Genomic DNA, 20,427 nt, shown 5'->3' on the forward strand with positions numbered 1-20,427 from the left:
GATAAGACCCTCCCCAAAGTCTTAATAAACTTCCCATGTACCTTACACATGTATCCTAAAGAAGCTCTCAGAAGATTTTGAATATCCTCTTTTGCCTGTGGCCCACCTCATGAACTCAGGACTGGAATATCCCACGTCTGCTATCAGCTAGGTACTCAGAACGTTTCCAATTTTAAGGCATTTCACATTCCTTGAATAGGGATATTGAACTTGTATATATGATGCTTTGTTTCTACTGCTGAGGTCTATAGTGTGAGATTCCAGAACAACCAAGAATCACTGCAAAATGTTATGGGGTAGATGCTCAGATTATTATAAATTCATTTTCTACCAACATTAAAATAAGCACAAGATTGACTTGTCCATGTCCAAGTCAAAGTAACACATGTGCCTTTACACCATACCAAATCGGGGGGCGGGGATGACAGGGTTCAATCTGCTTCTCAAGTGCGAGCCCATAATGGACTGAGCACAAATTTTATGATTTCGAACACCAGCAGAGCCGTGGTTCCACGCTTGCTCCAACAGGGCTTTTTACGGACCGCAGCTCTTCCTCAGGATGCCAACGTGCTGCACCTCTGGTCAATGTAGATATCCCCCCATCCCAGTGCCTTCTTGGGCATCGGTGATCGGTCTCCAGATCCGTGGCAACTGTGGTTCTGTCCTGCTTGTGAACACTCAGGTCACTCAGCCTAACTCCCATTTCTTCCTCCAAGGGACAAGAAGGGAACAGGAAGTCCGTGACTGGCCTAAACATGGCAGAAACTGCAGACGGGATCAAAGGAGAGAGCAGGGAAAATGACAACTATCTACTGTTGGTGCAGCCAGAAACTCTAGTCACTGTTGAGGAGGGGAGGCCTCCAGCTCAGGCCGCTGTGGCCCTTCACTAAGTCCTGCCAGGGCAGCCTCAGGTCACCGGGTCCAGTCTGGGCTGGACTTTGGTAGGAGCATTAGAGTTCGAACATGATTTCTTTTCGGCGTGACAGCTCTACACAGACACTCTCAGTGCTGACACATCTATTCTGGGTCGATTGCCACCACATTGCTTGGGGAGAACTTTTCTTTCTGATCAATATTCTGTCAAATGGTAGTTTACCAAGCTTCCACAGGCCAGGAGGACCGGGTGCAGATGCTGCCAGCTGTTGAAGCGGACCCTGCGGTTTTCACTGTCTTAGTTATTTTGAACACTGGGAGATTATTACTCTACATTTTCACATGTGATTTTTCAGTTTCCAAGAGGTAAATCATGTCACGTCTCCTGTGAAAACCAAGGAGAACTCAGGGTCACCTTAGAAGAGAAACTCAATTCCCTCTCCAGAAAGCTACCAGGGGAAGCAAGGCTACTGAAAGCAAGAAGACACGACCATGCGCGGCTCTCAAGACAACGCCAACGCTTCAGCAGGAATCCACGGCTGGAGGACGCGTGCGGTTCATTCATCAGTAGTGCACTTGTCAGTCATCTGCTGGCAGAAGTCTGAGATCCCGCCACTCTGCCGACAGGGTTCTGACAGTGTGGCCTGCTCCAGGGCAGCTGCGGTGGTTGGCGCGGTTGTCTGGGACTCCTGCCCCGGTTCCTGGCCTGCCTTGCTGCTCCCTGGTCCACAGGGGGGTGGCCCACCAGATACACTGAAAACTGAAGGCAAAGCTAGTTCACCATCAGTACTTTTTCCTTTCTCCGAAATTAGAAAGGAAAGTGGGCAGTCTGAGGCCGAGTACTTGGCGAGGATCTGGATCTGCTCCTGACTCAGCGCGGCTTCCTTGCAGACTTGCTGGCACAGTCCCGTCAGGTTCTGCTTGGTCTCACCCAGCGTGGACAAGATGAGATCTCGTTCCTTCAGCAGGCTCTCCTTTTCACTTTGCTGTGCAGAGGGGAGAGAGAACACAAGGGCTCGTGTTTATTGGGTCCGCCGACATTTCTAAGGCCATCAGACATTCCGCATCCCTCAGTAAGATCACACGGGATGCTCTCAATCAACTCAATGACACACGCGTGTCAGCTCACCACACAGACACCTGCACATCCATGTGTGCACATCCATGTGTCCCACAGCACTTTCACAACAGCTAAGTCACAGGACCAACAGAGGTGCCCAACTCGAGGAAGGGAGGATGTGGCATAAGCACGCCAGGGGATGTTTCCCACCATAAAGGAAAATGAAGTCATGTGATTTGCAGGAAAATGGATGCAAACTGAAGTCTGCATTAAGTGAATTACACCAGTGTTCAAAACACAAATGTTCTCTCTTGTATGTAGGTCCTAGACTTTCAGATAAGACATATAAAAATCACATATGATAGAAAAGCAGAAACAAAACAAATCTAGGGAAACAGAGGAGACTGAACAGGCAGGGGGGAGAAAGGGCAATGAGAAGAATGTCCTCAATAGATAATATGCACTTGTACGACAGCATCCTCAGGCCATGTGGTGCTGTACCATGTACAAGGAATACGTAAAATTTAAAATTGAACACACACATGTTAAATATCAAAAGCTCATGATCCTTCATCCAAAAACTCCTAGAGACAGAATTCATAACTTTTCACACTATAGAAAGATAATACAGATGTGCACAAATGCTCCATTGTGTGCAGAGTTAGCACCATCGTTAAACATCTTTATACTTTAAAAAAATACTAAAATATCAAATAAGGCAGAAAGTGGGGGGAAAGTACTTATAGCTGGTTATCAAATTTGGATGGGTTCTAATCAAGATTCTAAGACAAACTCACTGCTCTGAGTGTCTGAATCTGAACTGTGGAGTAGTGTGGACGTGATCCTGTGCGGACACCAAGACGGTGTTCCTGGTTTAGCCCCCAAGACTTACGCCACTGTAAGGTTCAGCTAATGCCTGCTTTCCTGAGATGCGGCTATGAGCCCAAGGTTATGGCCAATGTTTTCAATATGCAATCTCAGCTATACAATCCATACAGTGACTAAGTAAAGAGGAGGAAGACGTTAGCATAGCATCGGTGGCTGGAAAGAGCTTGTACAGTGAGTATAAGGATTGAAGGGGTTGGTCTGAGTTCATTGCTCTCACTAGTGTGATTTTTTAAATCCCTACAAGAACGTCTGCCACAAGACTTTTTCAGGTCTTCCTGGCTCTACCTCTTCTGCCCACATCAGGGACCATCGCGAACAGCACATCACTTCCACCCATATCCTATATCCTGCCTCCTCTTTCACATTCCACCATTTCACTTTCTAATCTGAGATGAGCCAGGCAACCTAATCATCAGGCTGCATGTGAAGTGAGAGTGAATGAACAGCAGCAGAGGCCAAAGGTTTCACCTGTGAAACAACAGGACCAGTGCCTGAGGGACCAGGGCCGCCTCTGCCTCCTGCCTGCCCACTGACAGGTGCTGAGAGCCGGAGATGCTGGAGAACATGGGATGGGGACTCCACAGGGATAATTCTAACTGTCATAGTTCATGTCCCTTTGGGCACAAAAATAGTTTCAAAGGTAGTAAGGGTTTCGCTAGATACGTAAGTACTATTTCAGCTTTATATAAAAATATTTCTACAAAGTTATGCAAGAATTCAATTATTGGTGGTTTTTTGGAAATACTAAGATTATATAACTTTTTTAAAAAGGAATTCCTTTATTATAAACACAATATAAATTTTATATTGCAAAGTAATTCTCCAATTTGTTCAGATTTCTAGGTTTGCTTCATAATAAAAAAGAGCAGATCAAGAATGAAGCACACGTCCTGTGTGCATACTAGGTCTACGTTCACACCTTTTCTCCTTCACATAAAATCAACCCGCAGGGACAAGAGCAGCACTGACTTCCAGTCCTGAGAAAAAGCACCTTTATAGCACTTGTGCACTCTCTTCTTTGGACCTCTCGGAAGCACATCTAACGGAAATGAAACGAAGATCTCAGAAGATGACAAGAGCCCTGTTTACCAAGTTACAGCCATACTCATGTCTCGGTTCTTCTATCGAACATGAGATGAAGCCATTCTGAACAGCAATATACAAAATGCTGGTCTTTGAAACTACAAAAGGTTAGCTTTAACAGTGGACGTTTGGGCTCCTCCCACAAATAGGAACCACTGCTTAGAGATGGTACGAAGATCACAGATATCACTTAACGTCTGTACCTTCATGTAAATATCTATCGATCTGACCCTCCATACTCACGCTCCTCCTGCCCCACTAAGCAAGAGATGACTCTGCTCATTCAGAACATCCAAGAAGAGTCTGGGGAGATGGCTCAGTGGATCAAGAATGCTTGCTGCCCAAGTATAAAGGCATGAATTTGAATCCCCGGCAACCTCACCAAAAGCTAAGTGTGGCCATACACTGCTGCAGCCCCAGTGCTAGGGGGAGAGGAAGGAGTCGGGAGGATTGCTGAGGCTTACTGACCAGTCTAGAAAAAAAAAAGGCAAGCTGCAGGTCTGCTTAAAGACACCTATTGGTGCGGGAAGTCCTTCTTTATATGTGTTGCTTTTATTGATTGGTGAATAAAGAAGCTGTTTAGGCCTGCGATAGGGCAGAATAAAGCCAGGCAGGGAAAACTAAACTGAATGTTGGGAGAAAAAAGGCGGAGTCAGTGAGAAGCCATGTTGCCCCACTGGAGACAGACCTGGGGATGGAACAGGTACGAGGTCCCAGGTTCAATACCAGGGGTGAGAGACATGATGTCTCAGTACCCCAACCTCAAACGCAAGCTAACTCCTTAAGATTATAGTCATGCGTGGTCCTCGACAGCAGCATGTTCTAAGACATGTCTTATGAGGCAACTGGGCCACTGTACAAACATCTAAATGGTGCCACCTGCAATACACGTGGGCTGAGCTATCTCCTGTTAGCTCCTGGGCTACAAATGTGAACAGCATGTTCCTTACTGAAGCTGCAAGCAGCAACACACACTCCCAAGTGTTTGCATATCTGCGCTTATCTAAACACGAGACGGGCACAGTAAAGATATGGTTCAGAAGACTAAGAATGTGCACTTACACAGGCGCGTGCGCAGTGGCGTTTCCAGGCCTGGACGCCGCTCTGGGTAGGAGGGCGAGCAAGCGAAGGACCTGGGACAGTTCTATGTACACCAGGGCCCTTGCAACTGCATATTCACGCTGTACTAAAGGTCTCAGCGTGTTGGGGTTCCTTCAGTAATATACTTAGTTTATTATAAATTGTTTATGTTATACCTTAAGTTTTTTTTTTTAACTTTTGAAATAACACTTAGCTTACAACACAGAAAGAATAAAATGGTGAGGACAGAGCCCAGGCTTGTGCCTAAAGTGCTAACACTGTGCAGCCGCACCAAAGTCATTTTCTCCATCCTTATTCATCGTTCTTGAATATTTTCCCCTTCCTTTTGAAAGTGTTTCATCCACTGGCCCAGCCTGCAAAGGATCGGTGTCCCTGATGACACCGGCACACGCTGCCCTTCCAGGGTCTTCAGCGGTGTGACACACATGGACCGGCCCCTCTTGTAACAGCACCAGTTCTGCTGGATCCCCCGAGGCTCGCCTTGCAGAAATAGGTGCAAGGCAGTGTGCTTGCTTTATGATCTCCACCATATCTGCAATGAGTGAATGACGGACACTTGCCTCTGTTAGGGAAGCCTTCCGGGGGGGGGGGCACTTTTTTATTACATGTGTTTACTTGGGGGGTCAGCAGCTGCCACTGAACCCTCCAAACTTTTTCCTGCAGCTTCCCTTCCCCCACCTCATCCTCTGTAAGGTGACAGCAGCCCAGCAGCTTCTCCACCACGTGGGGGGTCAGCTTCGGTGGAGCACTAACAGACCACTGTATACTATGTGTCTGTACTTTAAGCATTACATCTTGTTTCTTCCGGCAGTTTCCTTATTCTTATTTGCTAAGAAGCACACTTTCTGACTATCTTTTGTCTGAGAAGAACGTCAGCGGCAGGGCAGACATTTATAGCGTGCCCCTTGCCTCTGCAACTAGGGTTTGTGCAAATTAAAGACTGATAGCCCTGCACCACCACACACAAGCCAACAGGACTCTTCAGACTGGCTTTACAGATGAGGCCAGGGGCAGAACTGAGCTGCTGACACAGCAGCCCCATAGGCAACCTGCCTGGCCTGCTCCAAAAGGCAGGACTCTCAGCTCCCTGCTGTGGTCTGTCTTCCAGTCATAGGCAAGGACATCTAAGCCTCATGAGGCCGGTCCTCTTTGTTCCTCCTGGACATTTAGAGCTGACTATAAATGCTACTTTCTTCTTGAATCCCTTCGGAACTGGGGGCAGCGCACTCATGGGTTCCTGGAGGCGTTCTAGTTTCTGGTTCCACGTTGGTCACGAGACCTGGCTCCTTTCTCTGGCCTCGACCACAGCAGATTATCCCATCCACTCTGCAGATGGTTCCTGGATTTTGTAGCCAGAGTCCAAATCAATACAACAGGTAAACAGGAAACTTGCCAATTTGGTTTCTGAGTTCACAAAAGGTCTGAGGAACTACCAGTCTTGCACTGGAAAACAAGAATCTTTCTGTTGACCAGATGAAAGGAGCTCTTCTGGGCTGAGAGGAAGGGCGAGGAGGAGGCCCTACCGGAGCTCACAGCTGTGCTGAGAAGTTTTCTGCCACTTTGATACAAGCTAGGGTCACCCCAGAAGAAGGGGCCTCAACTGAGAAAGTATTTCTGACAGACTGGCTCATAGGCAATTAAAGATCATTGTGGAAGAACCCCGCCCACTGTGGGCGGTGCCACTCCTGAGCAAGTGGTCCTGGGCAGGTAGCTGAGCAAAGTCAATAAGCAACACTTCTGTAAGCTCTCTTCCTCAGTTCCTGCTCCCAGGTTCCCACCTTGAGTGCCTGCCCTGACGGCACCTGCTAAAAGACTGTGGTGTGGAAGTGTAAGCCAATTAAACCCATCCCTCCCCAAGTTGCTTCTGGTTGTGGTGTTTCTCACAGTAGCAGAAAGAACTAAGATGATAGTTAGAAGACAGCAGGAAGGAAAGCAGCAGAGGCTAAGAAAACTGTGAGTCAATGATGATATGACCGCAACAAGAAAACACTAGCACTTACTGAGGGCTATACAGTCGGTACTTGTTGGGACTTCTTCTGACACAGTAATCCATTTGCTCTTCACGAGCGAGCGTTGTAACTATAAAGTGGTCAGTAACACTATCCCGCCCACGCTTCGGCTGCATCTCCTGTCCTCCTCATCACCCTAGATATAAAATCCTGCAACCCAGCTTCTGCATCAGTCCCCAAACACGGGACCTTCAAGCCAGGCAATGGAGAACTGCCAAGCTACACTCAAACACGCAGCACATTCCCTGTGTATAAAACAGAGTAAATCTTCATCCGTCTTGTTTATTTTTAGGAGAGTGAGAAAACTGGAAAATGCTACAGATGACTATAAATTCTGACCAGCTAAGGGGAAGAGAGCAATGCAGGAAGCAGAAAAAGCACTCCAGCACAATCCTGCGCCAGCTTCAAATAGCTCCCCGTAGCCCAAGAGTGTGAAAGCATCTAGCACAGCAGCTAACAACAAGCAACACTCTACAACCTCATCCATCCACCGGCAGCTGAGCACTAGAGTGGGCTAACACGAAAGATTACAGTTCATAAAGGTGTGCGTAGGCCCAGCTGGCCGTGAGACTCTGTCATGATCCTAGGAACTCTAGTTGCTCTGTAATCTCATCCGATTTCTCCTTCATCGTTTTAGTTACTATACCCTTTCCCTAAAGTATGTGCACAGTGTATACATAATAAAATTTTATGTTTCAACTACTGTTAAAGCCATAAAGACATATTTTCCATTATACTGTTTCTAGTCTAACCCAGAGCTACAATGTTCATGCTTGAAGATCAGCTGCAAACACAACTGATTTTTTTTTTTCAACCATGATTAGCAAAGATACAAAAGCGAGTATTTGAGGACTCTTTTTATTGCCTCCAGGCTGCTGCCCTGGTGGCCTGGCCCATATGGAGCCCTCAGCTGGTCTGGGACGGGAGCTTCCTCTCACACAATACCTCCACCAACCACAAGAGGAAACTAGAAATGGGAGCAAATAAAATTAATATGTCTTCCAATTAATTTATGGTCTGAGGCTGGAAGAGAGGTCCGATAAGCAAGTACCCATCTCACGGAGGATCTTGCTGCATCTCCTAAGTTTCTATTCAAAGCACAACTTCACATCAGGATTTTTCCCTTGGCAGGGAGACACTGGCTCATCTGCTTGGTTTTGGTATCAACCCAAACAGGTAATTCAGGTCCACAGTTCTACCCAACTGGAAAACAAGTTTTTATAGACATCAAACATTATAAAGAACTGTATAATTACTTTAATCTTTATTCAACCACTAAGGATTAGCTAGAAGAGTCATTAAATTGGAAAATCATTTTAGTAAACCAACTCAGAAATAGTTCCCCACCTACACATTTCAGCATCTCATGCTAAAAATGTAGGCTGCATACATAATCAAAGGAGTCAATGAAAACCTTGTTTCACATCTTCTAATCTTTCTGCACATCTTAATTTCTCTTAAAATGGTATTTGGACTCTGAACCTTCCTAAGAATTTAAATAACTATCTATAAAATGAAAGAGCAAGGGCTTTAATAACATCGAGAAATCCGCCCACTTACCAGCTTCTCGATTTCTGATTCAAGGTTCTGAATACAGTCCAGTTTCCTCTTGCGACAGCGCTGCGCGGCAATTCTGTTCTTACTCCTCCTGCGGATGTCATGGATACAGTCCAGCTGCTCGGGGGTCAGCTTGTGCATCTTCAACAAGGACTGGAAGTCATTCCGTGACAGCGAGATTATTCGCTGAGCATTAAATGGCAGTTTTACCTGGGATGTGAAAGAAACATCAGGAACTATGACTACTGTGAAGACACGCACTGCACATCAGCTACAGATGAAGACACACACTGCACATCAGCTACAGATGAAGACACACACTGCACATCAGCTACAGATGAAGACACACACTGCACATCAGCTACAGATGAAGACACGCACTGCACATCAGCTACAGACGAAGACACACACTGCACATCAGCTACAGATGAAGACATGCACTGCGCATCAACTACAGATAAAGACACGCACTGCACATCAGCTACAGACGAAGACACACACTGCACATCAGCTACAGATGAAGACATGCACTGCGCATCAACTACAGATAAAGACACGCACTGCACATCAGCTACAGATGAAGACACACACTGCGCATCAGCTACAGATGAAGACACGCACTGCACATCAGCTACAGATGAAAACACGCATTGCACATCAGCTACAGATGAAGACACACACTGCACATCAGCTACAGATGAAGACACACACTGCACATCAGCTACAGATAAAGACACGCACTGCACATTAGCTACAGATGAAGACACACACTGCACATTAGCTACAGATGAAGACACACACTGCACACCAGGTACAGATGAAGACACACACTGCACATCAGCTACAGATGAAGACACACACTGCACATCAGCTACAGATAAAGACATGCACTGCACATTAGCTACAGATAAAGACACGCACTGCACATTAGCTACAGATGAAGACACGCACTGCACATTAACTACAGATGAAGACACGCACTGCACATCAGCTACAGATGAAGACACACACTGCACACCAGGTACAGATGAAGACACACACTGCACATCAGCTACAGATGAAGACACGCACTGCACATCAGCTACAGATGAAGACACACACTGCACACCAGGTACAGATGAAGACACGCACTGCACATCAGCTACAGATGAAGACACGCACTGCACATCAGCTACAGATGAAGACACACGTCACATTTCTCAGAGTTTAACGTGTTAACCTTGGGGCTGGAGCGATACAGAGCTTCAGAGTGCTCCCTGCCCTTGCAGAGAAGCTGAGTTCTACACCCAGCACCCGTCAGGTCAGGCAGCTCACTACTGCCTCTGACTCCAGCTCCGGGGATCCCACCCTCTGCTCTTTGCGGGCACCAGCACACATATGCACACACCCACACAGCCTTAAAAAAGGCCTCTGTTTTCCAGTTTCTACAGAATCCACCCCAGTAAGAACGGACAGCTCAGCTGACGACTCCTGGCTGGGAGAGCATCCAGAAGTCAGACACTTGAGCGAACCAGACACAGCCACCACACAGCATTGCATTCAAACTGGAATTCATCTACTCTCTATGTTCATATGTACTTTACTGTCTACTACGTTAACAACTTCAAGAAGTTTCTCCCTAACGTATGTTTAATATGTAATAAAATCCACTTTATCTTTGAATATTACCCACAGCAATGGCACTGTGCGGTACTGGAGTAATTATGCCGGTCATCTCTACAGCACTTCAGAAAACTTCTGTCAAAAATGTAGCTTCATACGTCTTATTTAAAAAGCTATACATCTCACTTGCCAATGGAGACACTGTGAAAACAAGTTAGGAATACTTTTTCCTAGACTATTTTCTCATCTGTTTTGAAGGCTCCAGAGACTGCACCCCGTGGCCTTGCAATCCACATCCTCCCAAAGCCAGGGAAAGGCAGCCTCTTCAGACTAACACCCTCGACTCACTGCAAAGCGAAAGACCAAAATGAAGACTGGGCATGGAGAAATGGCCCTCTGTACACGGCTGGCGGGGATCAGCAAGCTGCTATGAAAGCCACCATCAAGCTCTCATGGAAATGAAAACTGTGTGCATGCCATGTGGCCTGGAGTCCCCTGAAATCAGATCTCCAAGTGACGTCTGTCTTTCTGCATTCACTGACAACGGCCAAGACAGACGACTGAGATGAGCAGATGACAACGGGGCACGCGCACACCTATTCTTACTCAGCCTTACAAGAAGGCCTGCTAGGTAAAGAACACCACCCTAAGTAAAATCAAGCAAATTCCGGCGAGCAAGCCCTGCTTCTCTCGCCTACTACAGGTGGTGACTGTAACAGGTGACCAATAGCGAGGGCAGGACAGCGAGCGAGCCCAGGCGGGAGGAGGGAAAGGGGACGGACATAGGTGTTCAGTGACTTGTCGTTCCAGAGAAACGCTCTTAATACAGCAATGAGAGCTAACACCGTTCCGTGCTCTAGGACCCTTCTGAGGACAGACCTCGGGCCACCACAAAAGAGCAAGTAAGGCACGCACAAAAAGAGAAGTGTGATTAAGAATTCCTTATAAAAGCAAAGTGAGAATGGCCACAGTGACTTTTGCAAACTAAAGAAACCTAATTTCTAATGCATGGGTCCCTACTTACTATTACTGAAGCAGAATGTTCCACAAAGCAGGTATTAAGTAGTAAATATAAACTTATACATACCGAATGCATGGGGCAAGCTTGATGTGGCTAATTTAAGTCAGTAGCTACATGTAACCAAATTGAATTGTTAAGATATTCATTAAACTAATGCCTAAAATGGCTAAAGAAAAATAAAATAAAATAATAAGTAAAAGCAATGTATAAGAAAAATTAGGTCTAAGAAAACGTCCCTACATGCCAGAACCCTGAAGCCCCTCAGAGCCAACCATGGCTCACATACCAGGCTGTTCCCAGGTTTGACAATCTGGGGCTATGAACATGTTTTCTTCCGAAAGTTACCATTAACCACCAATGACAACACATCCTTTCTCCCTACTGGGGCATCTGATTACAAAAGTTACACAGCCCATGTGGGGGTCTCCCCCATGATCTATACACATACCAATGTGAAACACACACACACACACACAGTAGTCTTTCAAACTCCATACATCCGCCTCACCACGCCACATCTGTCACGTGGTCTCCCCCTCCCTCCCTCCGCCAGGCACAAGCCCACGTCTTAAGGAAGGCGTCTGCCCAGTGAGAGCACGCGCCCACTCACCTCACATTCCTGCTCCCTGGCAGAACAGGACTCACTGTCACCTTCTGTGTCAGTCTCAGATTCATCGCCCAGGCTGATCACGCAAGTGTACGGACAAGGCTCCTGCGGAGGCTCCGCCACGTAATCGTAGTTTCCGATTTCCAAGCTGCTCGAGCAGCCTTCGGAACTCAGAGTACTTATAAAGGGGCAGCTGACAGAACTGAGAGTTGTGAAGGTCCGCTGGCCTGGCTCTGGGCTCTCGCTGATCCTGATACCCAACCAGGGACACTCGGACCGCCTTTGCGAGAAGCCCTGTTCGGAGCCCTCTTTGGCCGCAGCAGGTGACAACTGCATTTGGCAGGTCGAGTCCGTGCTGCAAATGTCACTCCAGAAGCCTTTGGCCAGGTGCTCTGCCACCTCCCTCTCCACGCTACTGCGATCACCAGACGCAAGGCTGCTGCAGTCTTCTTTGGGGCCCGTCTCAGATTTCAGGTATAAATCCTGATTTTCACCGAACGGTTTCTCTTCCTGGACATCTGGAGCTGACAAAGGTTTCTCTGCTTTCACTGTTTTGCTTTGCACCCCAGCAAAGCCCAAGTCACCTGACTGGTCATACGCATGTAAGAGTGGCAGGGAATAGAGCCCGTGAGGGTCTGCAGAACTGTGAGGGAAAGGAGCCGCTTCTGGCTGCACCGCGGGGCACTGAGGGGTGGGGTCTTTGCGCTTTGTCTCCTCACTCTCCATGGCTGGCTTCGCTCCTTCACATTTTAAAATCACTTGTAAATCTGCACAGCCTTGTGCTCCCCCCAAACACTCGAGTTCAGACGTCTCGTTTGGTTGGACGGAAGCAGCATGGACATCTTTGATGCCACATTCTAGAGTACGGATCTTGTCAGTTCCAAACGCTTTCTGGAATTTTCTGTACTTGGGACACAAAGATGGCAATGCCTTCTCCAAGCACATGGCCTGGCACGTCTGACTGGCACTGTCTTGGAGAGAGGGCAATGCTTTCACATTGCCCTGACACCTTTGGGGGTCACACTGAGGGGCCTGAATATTTTTCTTTTCCAAGTACTCCTCTGCTTCAACGATTTCTAGATCTTTCTGGTCTGAAAGTGAGATTTTAAAGTCTGCTTTCTGACAGTGGGGGGAGAAGCATTTTTTCCTTGCACATTCCTGCTGCTCCGCGGTGGAGTCCAGAAACTTAAACTTGAGGAACTGAAAGCAGGACTCCTCGATATTGTGCACGCTCAGGAACTCTGCACACCTGCACACCTCATCGACGTTGTCCTTGCTTAGGATGAGCTTGGCGGTGTAGGCAAACTGAATCAAAGGTTCAAATCCTTTAACCGTCACCTGTTAACACACAAGACAAAAATAAACGTGTCCCTCACAGCCGACTAGCAGGCCTAACAGCTGTCTAGCCAGGACAGCAGGAGAAGAGCAGCAGAGCCACGCAAACTCATCTGTGGTGGCTGGACGGGTACTTTAATTTGTAAGAAAAGATAACCCTCTACGAAAACCAGCAAAGTGGGGTCCCACCCCTATTCAACAGGACTGAACCTCCACTTTAGGAATTCCATATCAATATGGTTTAATCCTTAAGACATAACCATAATTTCCGCACTTGGAAAGAAGTCATCTATGAAATAAAGCAGGACAGATCCACTCATAGCCCCCAGGAGAAAACGGCAATGGCTTTGCCAGGTGGGTGTCTGAGGCTAGTGCAGTTCCCAAAGGCCAAACAATACGAACAGTAATAAACTATAAAGTGGAAGTTTTAAAAATTTGAGAAGTACTTATAAAATACTTATAGAAATATCTTAACTATCAAAAACAGCACAATAAACCAAAGTATTGACTGGAGAGAGAGGTCAGCGATCATGGCACTGGCTGCTATTGCAGAGAAGCCCGAGTTTGGTTCTCTGCACCCACATGGGGAAGGCTCACAATTGTCTGTAACTCCAGCTCTGGGGATTGGATGCCTCTGCTGGCACCTGCACTCACAACACACACACACACACAAACACACACACACACATGTGCGCGCGCACAAAAAAAACCTAAAAAATAAAAATAAAACAAATCTTTAAAAAAAAGGTACCACCTTGTGACAAATATTTCTAATAATATTTTAATGATCCAGATGCAGAGGTTCTAATCCTGCCTCTGTACGGCTTCAGCAGAGACTCGAGAGCTCTGGGAGGCAAGGCCTCCAAACACACCCCTGTGCCCTGTGCCTTTACACCGAGGCTGTGTTTGCACGGCCAGGGTGGAAAAAGCCTGCAAATGTGCACAGAGCGCTCACCCTGGGTTCAAAATACAAAACACACTTAAAAAACTCTGCGTTACTACCAGACTGACCAAAGCACTTAGGCTCTCCAAAAACACACTACTCTTATAGCCCTTAGCTGGAAACTGCTAAGATAAACACCACCACATTCTTCAACAACAGTCAAACTGAGTCATTCCCAACGGTAGGGAGGTCAAGTGGACAGACACTTTAAAGTCACTAGGTAGTTTCTTATTAAATGTGCAAAACTACCTTACGACCAGAAAAACTTCCTGATTTTTTTATCCCTAATTAATGAACTTGTTTTCACAAAAAAACCTAAAGTGACTTGTCTGTAACAAATAAAAACCTAAACTAATCTCAGTTCCTTCAATGGGTAAAAGACGTTTTAAAAAAGGAAAACTAAGACGTAACTATTATACAGTATTCATCAGAAACACAGAATAAACTATTGGTACAAGAAATTTGGATAATATCAAGGAGATTATCCTAAGTGTGAAAAGGGCAACCCTAAGCGGTCACATAGCACTGCACTGTCCCACTTCTACGGCTCTTTTGAAAGGACAGAAAGTGGTTGCCAGCATCTAGAGACAGAAGAGGGGAAGGGAGAACGGGGCCCAAGCGGGAGAAGGAATTAGCGTAAGCAGCATGCGGGATCCTCAGGTTCCAGATCGTAACTATGAAGAATACAGGAACCTCCACAGAACGCACAGAAACTAATTAATGCCCGTAACACTACAGCCGTCTCGTCAACACTCCTGTTGGAACATTATTAATTTTTCAGAACATTACTGATGGAACACTGAGCATTATTCCTTAAGACCGTACTAAATTTAATAATCCGAATAAAAATGTCAATTAAACTTTTCCAAAATATGCTAAAACAACCAAAAAATATATGAAATGTCTTCAACTTGTCACTGTGATGGAACAGTTCAAATATTTGAAAACTTGTGATTTATACATCATCAGAATAAACATAAAACATACAAATATACACACCATACATAGACTTGTGTATTAATATATACATCTTCTCTTAAAAATCCATTAAACAAACTTTGTTCTACCTCTAAAGACACATTAAATAGCTTAAATATGAACTGTAGAAAGCACGCCACCATTGGGATTCATGTTCTTTTGTAAAACCAATGGTAGATACCCTTGAGCCACCCCCCAACCCTACAGACAAACACACAGACGAGATGCAGCACCAGCCACAGGCTCCACTAGGGGTTAATTTTCAGATTATCCAATTACATGCAACAGGGAACATCACACACTATGTCATACACCGGAAGTTCTACACACTTCCTCCTAGTCTCCTTAAAACCCTTTGGGTCCGATGTGAAAATATGCTAAGAGCAATAACTGCCCAAGCACATGCCAATAAACAGAGCCGGGAGAATCAGTGCAAGCTAGGAAGACGGCAGAGACCCTAGTATTCACAAGCTGAAGTTACACAGACTGGGGATAGGAAGGTGTACGTAAACAGGGCTAGGGCTCTACAGGGAAGACACTAAACTATTTTGGTTTTTAGCATTAATTTGTTTGTTTGTTTAATGGGTGGGAAATGTGGGAGGGTGTGTGCCAGAAAGCACGTGGAGGTCAGAGGACAACTTGCAGGCTTCTCATCTCTCCTTCCACGATGTGAGTCAGGGAATTGAACTGAGGCCAACAAGACGCCTTTACCTGCTGAGCCATCTCACCGGCCAAGACAACAGATCATTTCTTTCCTCCCAAAGAATAAAGAAATCAGGGAGAAATACACATACAGGGTGCCTGCTTTTCAAGGGAGATGTCTTCAGAGAGAATGCACACACCCTGAACCTGTCAAGGCTCTCCCGCCATGGGACAGAGTCACATAGCCAGCACTCTCTAAGCGAGAACCCTTCCAAATGGCTACAATCTATCAGGGAAGATGGTATCCATATATTCCACTGTTCAACAAGTATGAACATCCAAAGGGAGAACTTTACACGTCAATATTGCTACAAGCCCGAGAAGGGCTGCCACAGAAATGCTCCCCGAGATGCCCGTCTCCTCAGGGAGACTAGAGCTTGTTCCTGGTTTATAATCAGAAGGTAGCTGGGTAACAGTAGGTTGTGACTGCCCGCACAGTGGCCCCTCACCTCTTCAGGCAGTGTGATGGTGAGCTCAGCATCAGTCTGGCCTACGATTCTCGAGTGGAAGTAGCTGCTGCACGCAGCCAGCACCGAGCGGTGGGCTCGGAACTGCTGGCCCTCCACCACGACAGTGACATCACACAGCACATCCTTCTTCCGCTGGTCATTGAGGCTGAGCAAGACGTTGGTGCTGTGCACGGAGGACTCATAGGCAAACACTGCGCTCTCACTCACAGACATCCTGGGTGGCAGACGGGATCAGGGAGAGCAGTGGAAAGCATGCTTCTAACTGTCACCGACCTGCAAACACACAGGGAAGATGTCAACATATTCGGGGGTAGAGGGGAGAGATGCGTTTTAAACAACAAACTGTCAGCATGAAGTGAAATATGTACTTGTTACTAACACAGAAATGGAGACAAAAGCCTCCGGAGGGACAATCTAGATTCATTCAACAAACTTCAAGCAAAGCGGGCTGATGACAATAATTCTAATTTTAAGGCAAGGCTCTTAAAGAGTAAGAACTTCCTAAGCCCAGGACTTCCTAGATGTCTGAAAAATACTGAGATAAGAGCCAAGAGCTGGCCAGAACCTTCAGTCCAAACCCCACCCTCTACTTGAAGACAGTTCTTGGGTATGGCCAGGTCACACGCTGGGATGGGCACCCTGTTCACCCACAATGAGAAGCAATGATCAGGCACAGGCTTAGCTTCCCATCCAGAGGCTCCAATCAACACAAGGTCAAGAGCATTCCGCAGAACAGGAAACGAGGTCCCATGTGTCAGGACACATCTTAGAACTCACTTTCCACATGCTGTGCTCTGGGAGGCCAAAGTCAGGTAAAGCCACAGTATCACCAAATGCATGCTTTAGCCTTGCAGAAAGCCTTGGTTTCCTCAAATGTTACAATGTAAGACTAAGTATTACCATTTGAATATAAAGTAGTGTTCAAACTGTTTCTGAGCATGTGCACAATACCGGCACTCAAAGAAAGGAGGCACCCCAAATACATGTATGCTTATTATATCTGGCATGACGATTCTGATATATACACCAAGACACACAAGAAACTGCAATAAGAGTCTAAGAGACAGCATTTTCCTGCAGTCTCCGTGGCCTCTGTTGAGCACCCACTAGTGTGCCCACTAGTGTGCACCCCTCTGCATCATTCATTTCCCCTGACATCTAATTCACCGTCTGACCCCCCTCGGGGGGTTAGTGAAGGAGAACTGCCATACAAGACAAGAAAGGAGAAACCAGAACCATGCAAGCTCACTCCACCTCAAAGCCCTAGTGCTCTAGTCGCAAACACAAAATCAGCCCATAAATCCTCTTCTACTGTGTTTGCTTTCACACAGGTAAAAGGGTAAGCTTCGCAGAAGTGTAAAGGAAGGCACATCTGTTAATATGTGGCCACTCTGCCTTGGGTTAAGGACGCAGCCTTCCTTTAGCTACCCAGCACAACATCACTGTGACGTCAACACCAAGCATGAAAGTGAACGGAACTTTGGGATTGTACCCTTACAGAAGGAGCGGTCAGATTCTTCTTAAAATGGTTCTTCATGATTCCATTAACAACAAGGAATCACTAAGAATGGCTAGGGATAGCTGAGATTAGCTTTCCACAATCCTGTTGTCTCCTGTAGGTGGGAGTTCCTTCAAGGCAGATGCCCACACTGGCCTGCCGGCCAAGGCAATCATCACAGCTACCACCCGCCCTATGATGCTCTCATGCTTTCCAGCCACCCAGGCTAAAAACCTCCAAAGTGTGTTAGTCTTACACTTCTCACGTCATTCTAGTGAACACCACACAGCCAAGTGAAAGTGTGAAAGCTTAGAGACGGATGCTGTCATCAGTGTGTGATGTCAGGAGCTCGACACTGTCCACCAAAGTTCTCTGCGTGTCCTAGTCTCACCTTACAGTGGCTTTCCGACTTGCCATGTTTCTCTTCTCCTTGGAAAGACAAACGGCACAGCATAGCCTAAAGGTTCTTTGGATCCCAAAGGTGACGACATCAAACACCACCCCCACCTCTGGCCTCGTAGCCACTGCTTCTCTGAGGTACAGTGGATCACAGCTTACTTCAGACTCAGAGAGAATCATAATCTGGTTTATCACCCTTGCTGGGGCATCTTTCAGTCACAGATTACACATCACGGGTTCACATCCCTGAGGTAGGACGTGAGCATTCACACTGGTAGGATGCCAGCCCCAAGTGCTAGCAATCACAGCTGAGAGCAGCAAGCATCAGGAGCTGGAATAAACATGAGGACCACTAAGGCCAGGTCCCTATTGGTGGAATACGCAAAGCTCACATTAGGGATTTCCTGCTCCCACGGACTCTGGGACCCACTCCTCACACTCCTCTCCGTCAGGCGCACATATCCAAGTCTATGCTGAGTCCCTGTGCCTCGGCCTTACCATTAAGCTCTACGCTTCTCCAGCTCTAACCCGAGCACTCAAGTCCTGTTTCTACAAATGCTTATCCTTCTACACACCTCCCAAGTTTACATGTGTGCCAATGTAGTTACATAAAATCAAAATACGAAAGCCTTCATATATTAGCATTTAATCCTTACACCCATACAAAGTACTCTGATGTGCTCTTCATTTAAAAAAAATAATCCCAGGGCCTGGAGAAATGGTTCAGAGGTTAAGTGCTCTTGCTATTTCTTGCAGGAGGCAGGAGTTTAGATTCTACCACCAACTCTGGGCAGCTCACAACTGCCTGTAACTCCAGCTTCAGGGTATAATGTCTTTTCCTGGCCTCTGAGATCACCTACACACTTGTGTGAATACACTTACACAGATACTCACACACACAAATTAAAATTAAAAAATCTAAAAGGTAAAAAAAACCAAACAGTTGTGATCAACTCAGTTTAAAGATTCTTGAGTGTCTCAGCACTAACAGCTTGGGACTGAGGATCTGAGATTAACTGGGATCAAATCCCAGCTCTGTCACAGCTGCCTGGCGGCTTGGACAAGCTGATTAACATGTTGGAGCTCAGCCCCTCCCTGAGAGGTCGTGATATCTTTGGGATGATGAGGGAAAGGGACTGAGCACAGGGCCTGTCTCCCAGCAAGCTTTTTATGAAGGACTGACATAGCTCACACCACTCATGTGATTCTGTCTCTGCCCGATCTTCCTTGCTGAACCCCTTAGAACTCTTCAAGTTTCTGAAAGTCATACCCAGTTCCTTAGCATGTTCTTAAAAGTCACGTGGCTGGTGGGCTCAGTGCACTGGCCAGCCCTCCGCTCTCTCAGATCACTTCCGCTTGCCACTCTCCCGTCACAGCCCTTCCGGCCTGCCACTCACCGGCAGAGCCCAGAGCCTCCACTCTCCACATGCTGGCCGGCCGCTTGGATGACTGCGGGCGGCTGACTCTTCACCTATTAGGCCTCAGCCTAAATGTCACAATTCCGCCACAATCCAAGTACAGAAGACGGCGCTTTGTCCGGCTACAGGTACTCGCTGCTGAATGACTTGACATTTTTAAAACAACCCGAACCCAGACCATGGACACCTTCCGAATGTTCCACCTGTGACTGGAAGTGCACTGATCAGACCTCACAGAATGAAGCTCTTAGATGACGTTTCCAAAACCACAACAGGCCCAAAGGATCCCAGCTCAGGCCTCTGGGAGCTACAGCACTGCACAAGTGGCTGAGTCAGAGAAGGGCCACCGACTGTAAACACCCTCACTACAGTGACTGGCAGCAACAAAGCCACCTTGACCTCTGTCCTCATTACAGCGGGGCAGTACCCAGGGGTGTCCCGGACTAAGCGGTCAGAAATCCTTTTACCTAACACCTTAACTGCGTGATGACCGTGCATTCCTACTAACATCCACCAGGCACCGGCCAACACTTCTCGAACCTAATAGCAAACGACCACACTCCAGCTGCTCCCATCTCCAACTGCACTTGGAGAGCTCTGCACCCGGGCAGGCACCAGTGCAGTTCCAGAGGAGGCGGAGGCAGGCACCGGTACAGTTCCAGCGGAGGCGGAGGCGTGCCGACCTTAAACTGCTGACTCATTCCCTCGAGCTGACGAAGGATGAGAGAGCATTTCAGAACATCCTGGACTTCAGTTTGGAGATGTTCTGTTCTCTACCCATGATGGACGAGTTACACTTTAATACAGTTGCTGTTTGGCTGGTGTTTTCCCTTTCAAAACAACACCGAGACTAAGACAAAAGGCTGAGATTCATCACATCTTA

General features: G+C 46.9%; 1 protein-coding gene across 2 annotated transcripts in view; it reads right to left on the reverse strand.

Annotated features, from left to right (window-relative positions):
• Positions 1-988: 988 nt before the first annotated feature.
• The window catches only part of Bach1 (BTB domain and CNC homolog 1), a 36,305-nt gene continuing 16,866 nt past the window's right edge, over positions 989-20,427 (reverse strand). For both annotated transcript variants that reach the window (XM_038344959.1, XM_038344960.1), the window contains exons 2-5: positions 16,209-16,502; positions 11,805-13,139; positions 8,575-8,781; positions 989-1,859 (exon numbers count right to left, since the gene is read on the reverse strand). In XM_038344959.1, the coding sequence (XP_038200887.1) occupies positions 1,431-1,859; positions 8,575-8,781; positions 11,805-13,139; positions 16,209-16,442 (2,205 nt within the window). In that variant the 5' untranslated portion in view covers positions 16,443-16,502 and the 3' untranslated portion in view covers positions 989-1,430. The remainder of the gene's footprint in view (positions 1,860-8,574; positions 8,782-11,804; positions 13,140-16,208; positions 16,503-20,427) is intronic.

This window comes from Arvicola amphibius, chromosome 10 (assembly GCF_903992535.2).
Source record: "Arvicola amphibius chromosome 10, mArvAmp1.2, whole genome shotgun sequence".
In the NCBI taxonomy this organism is placed as follows: Eukaryota; Metazoa; Chordata; class Mammalia; order Rodentia; family Cricetidae; genus Arvicola; species Arvicola amphibius.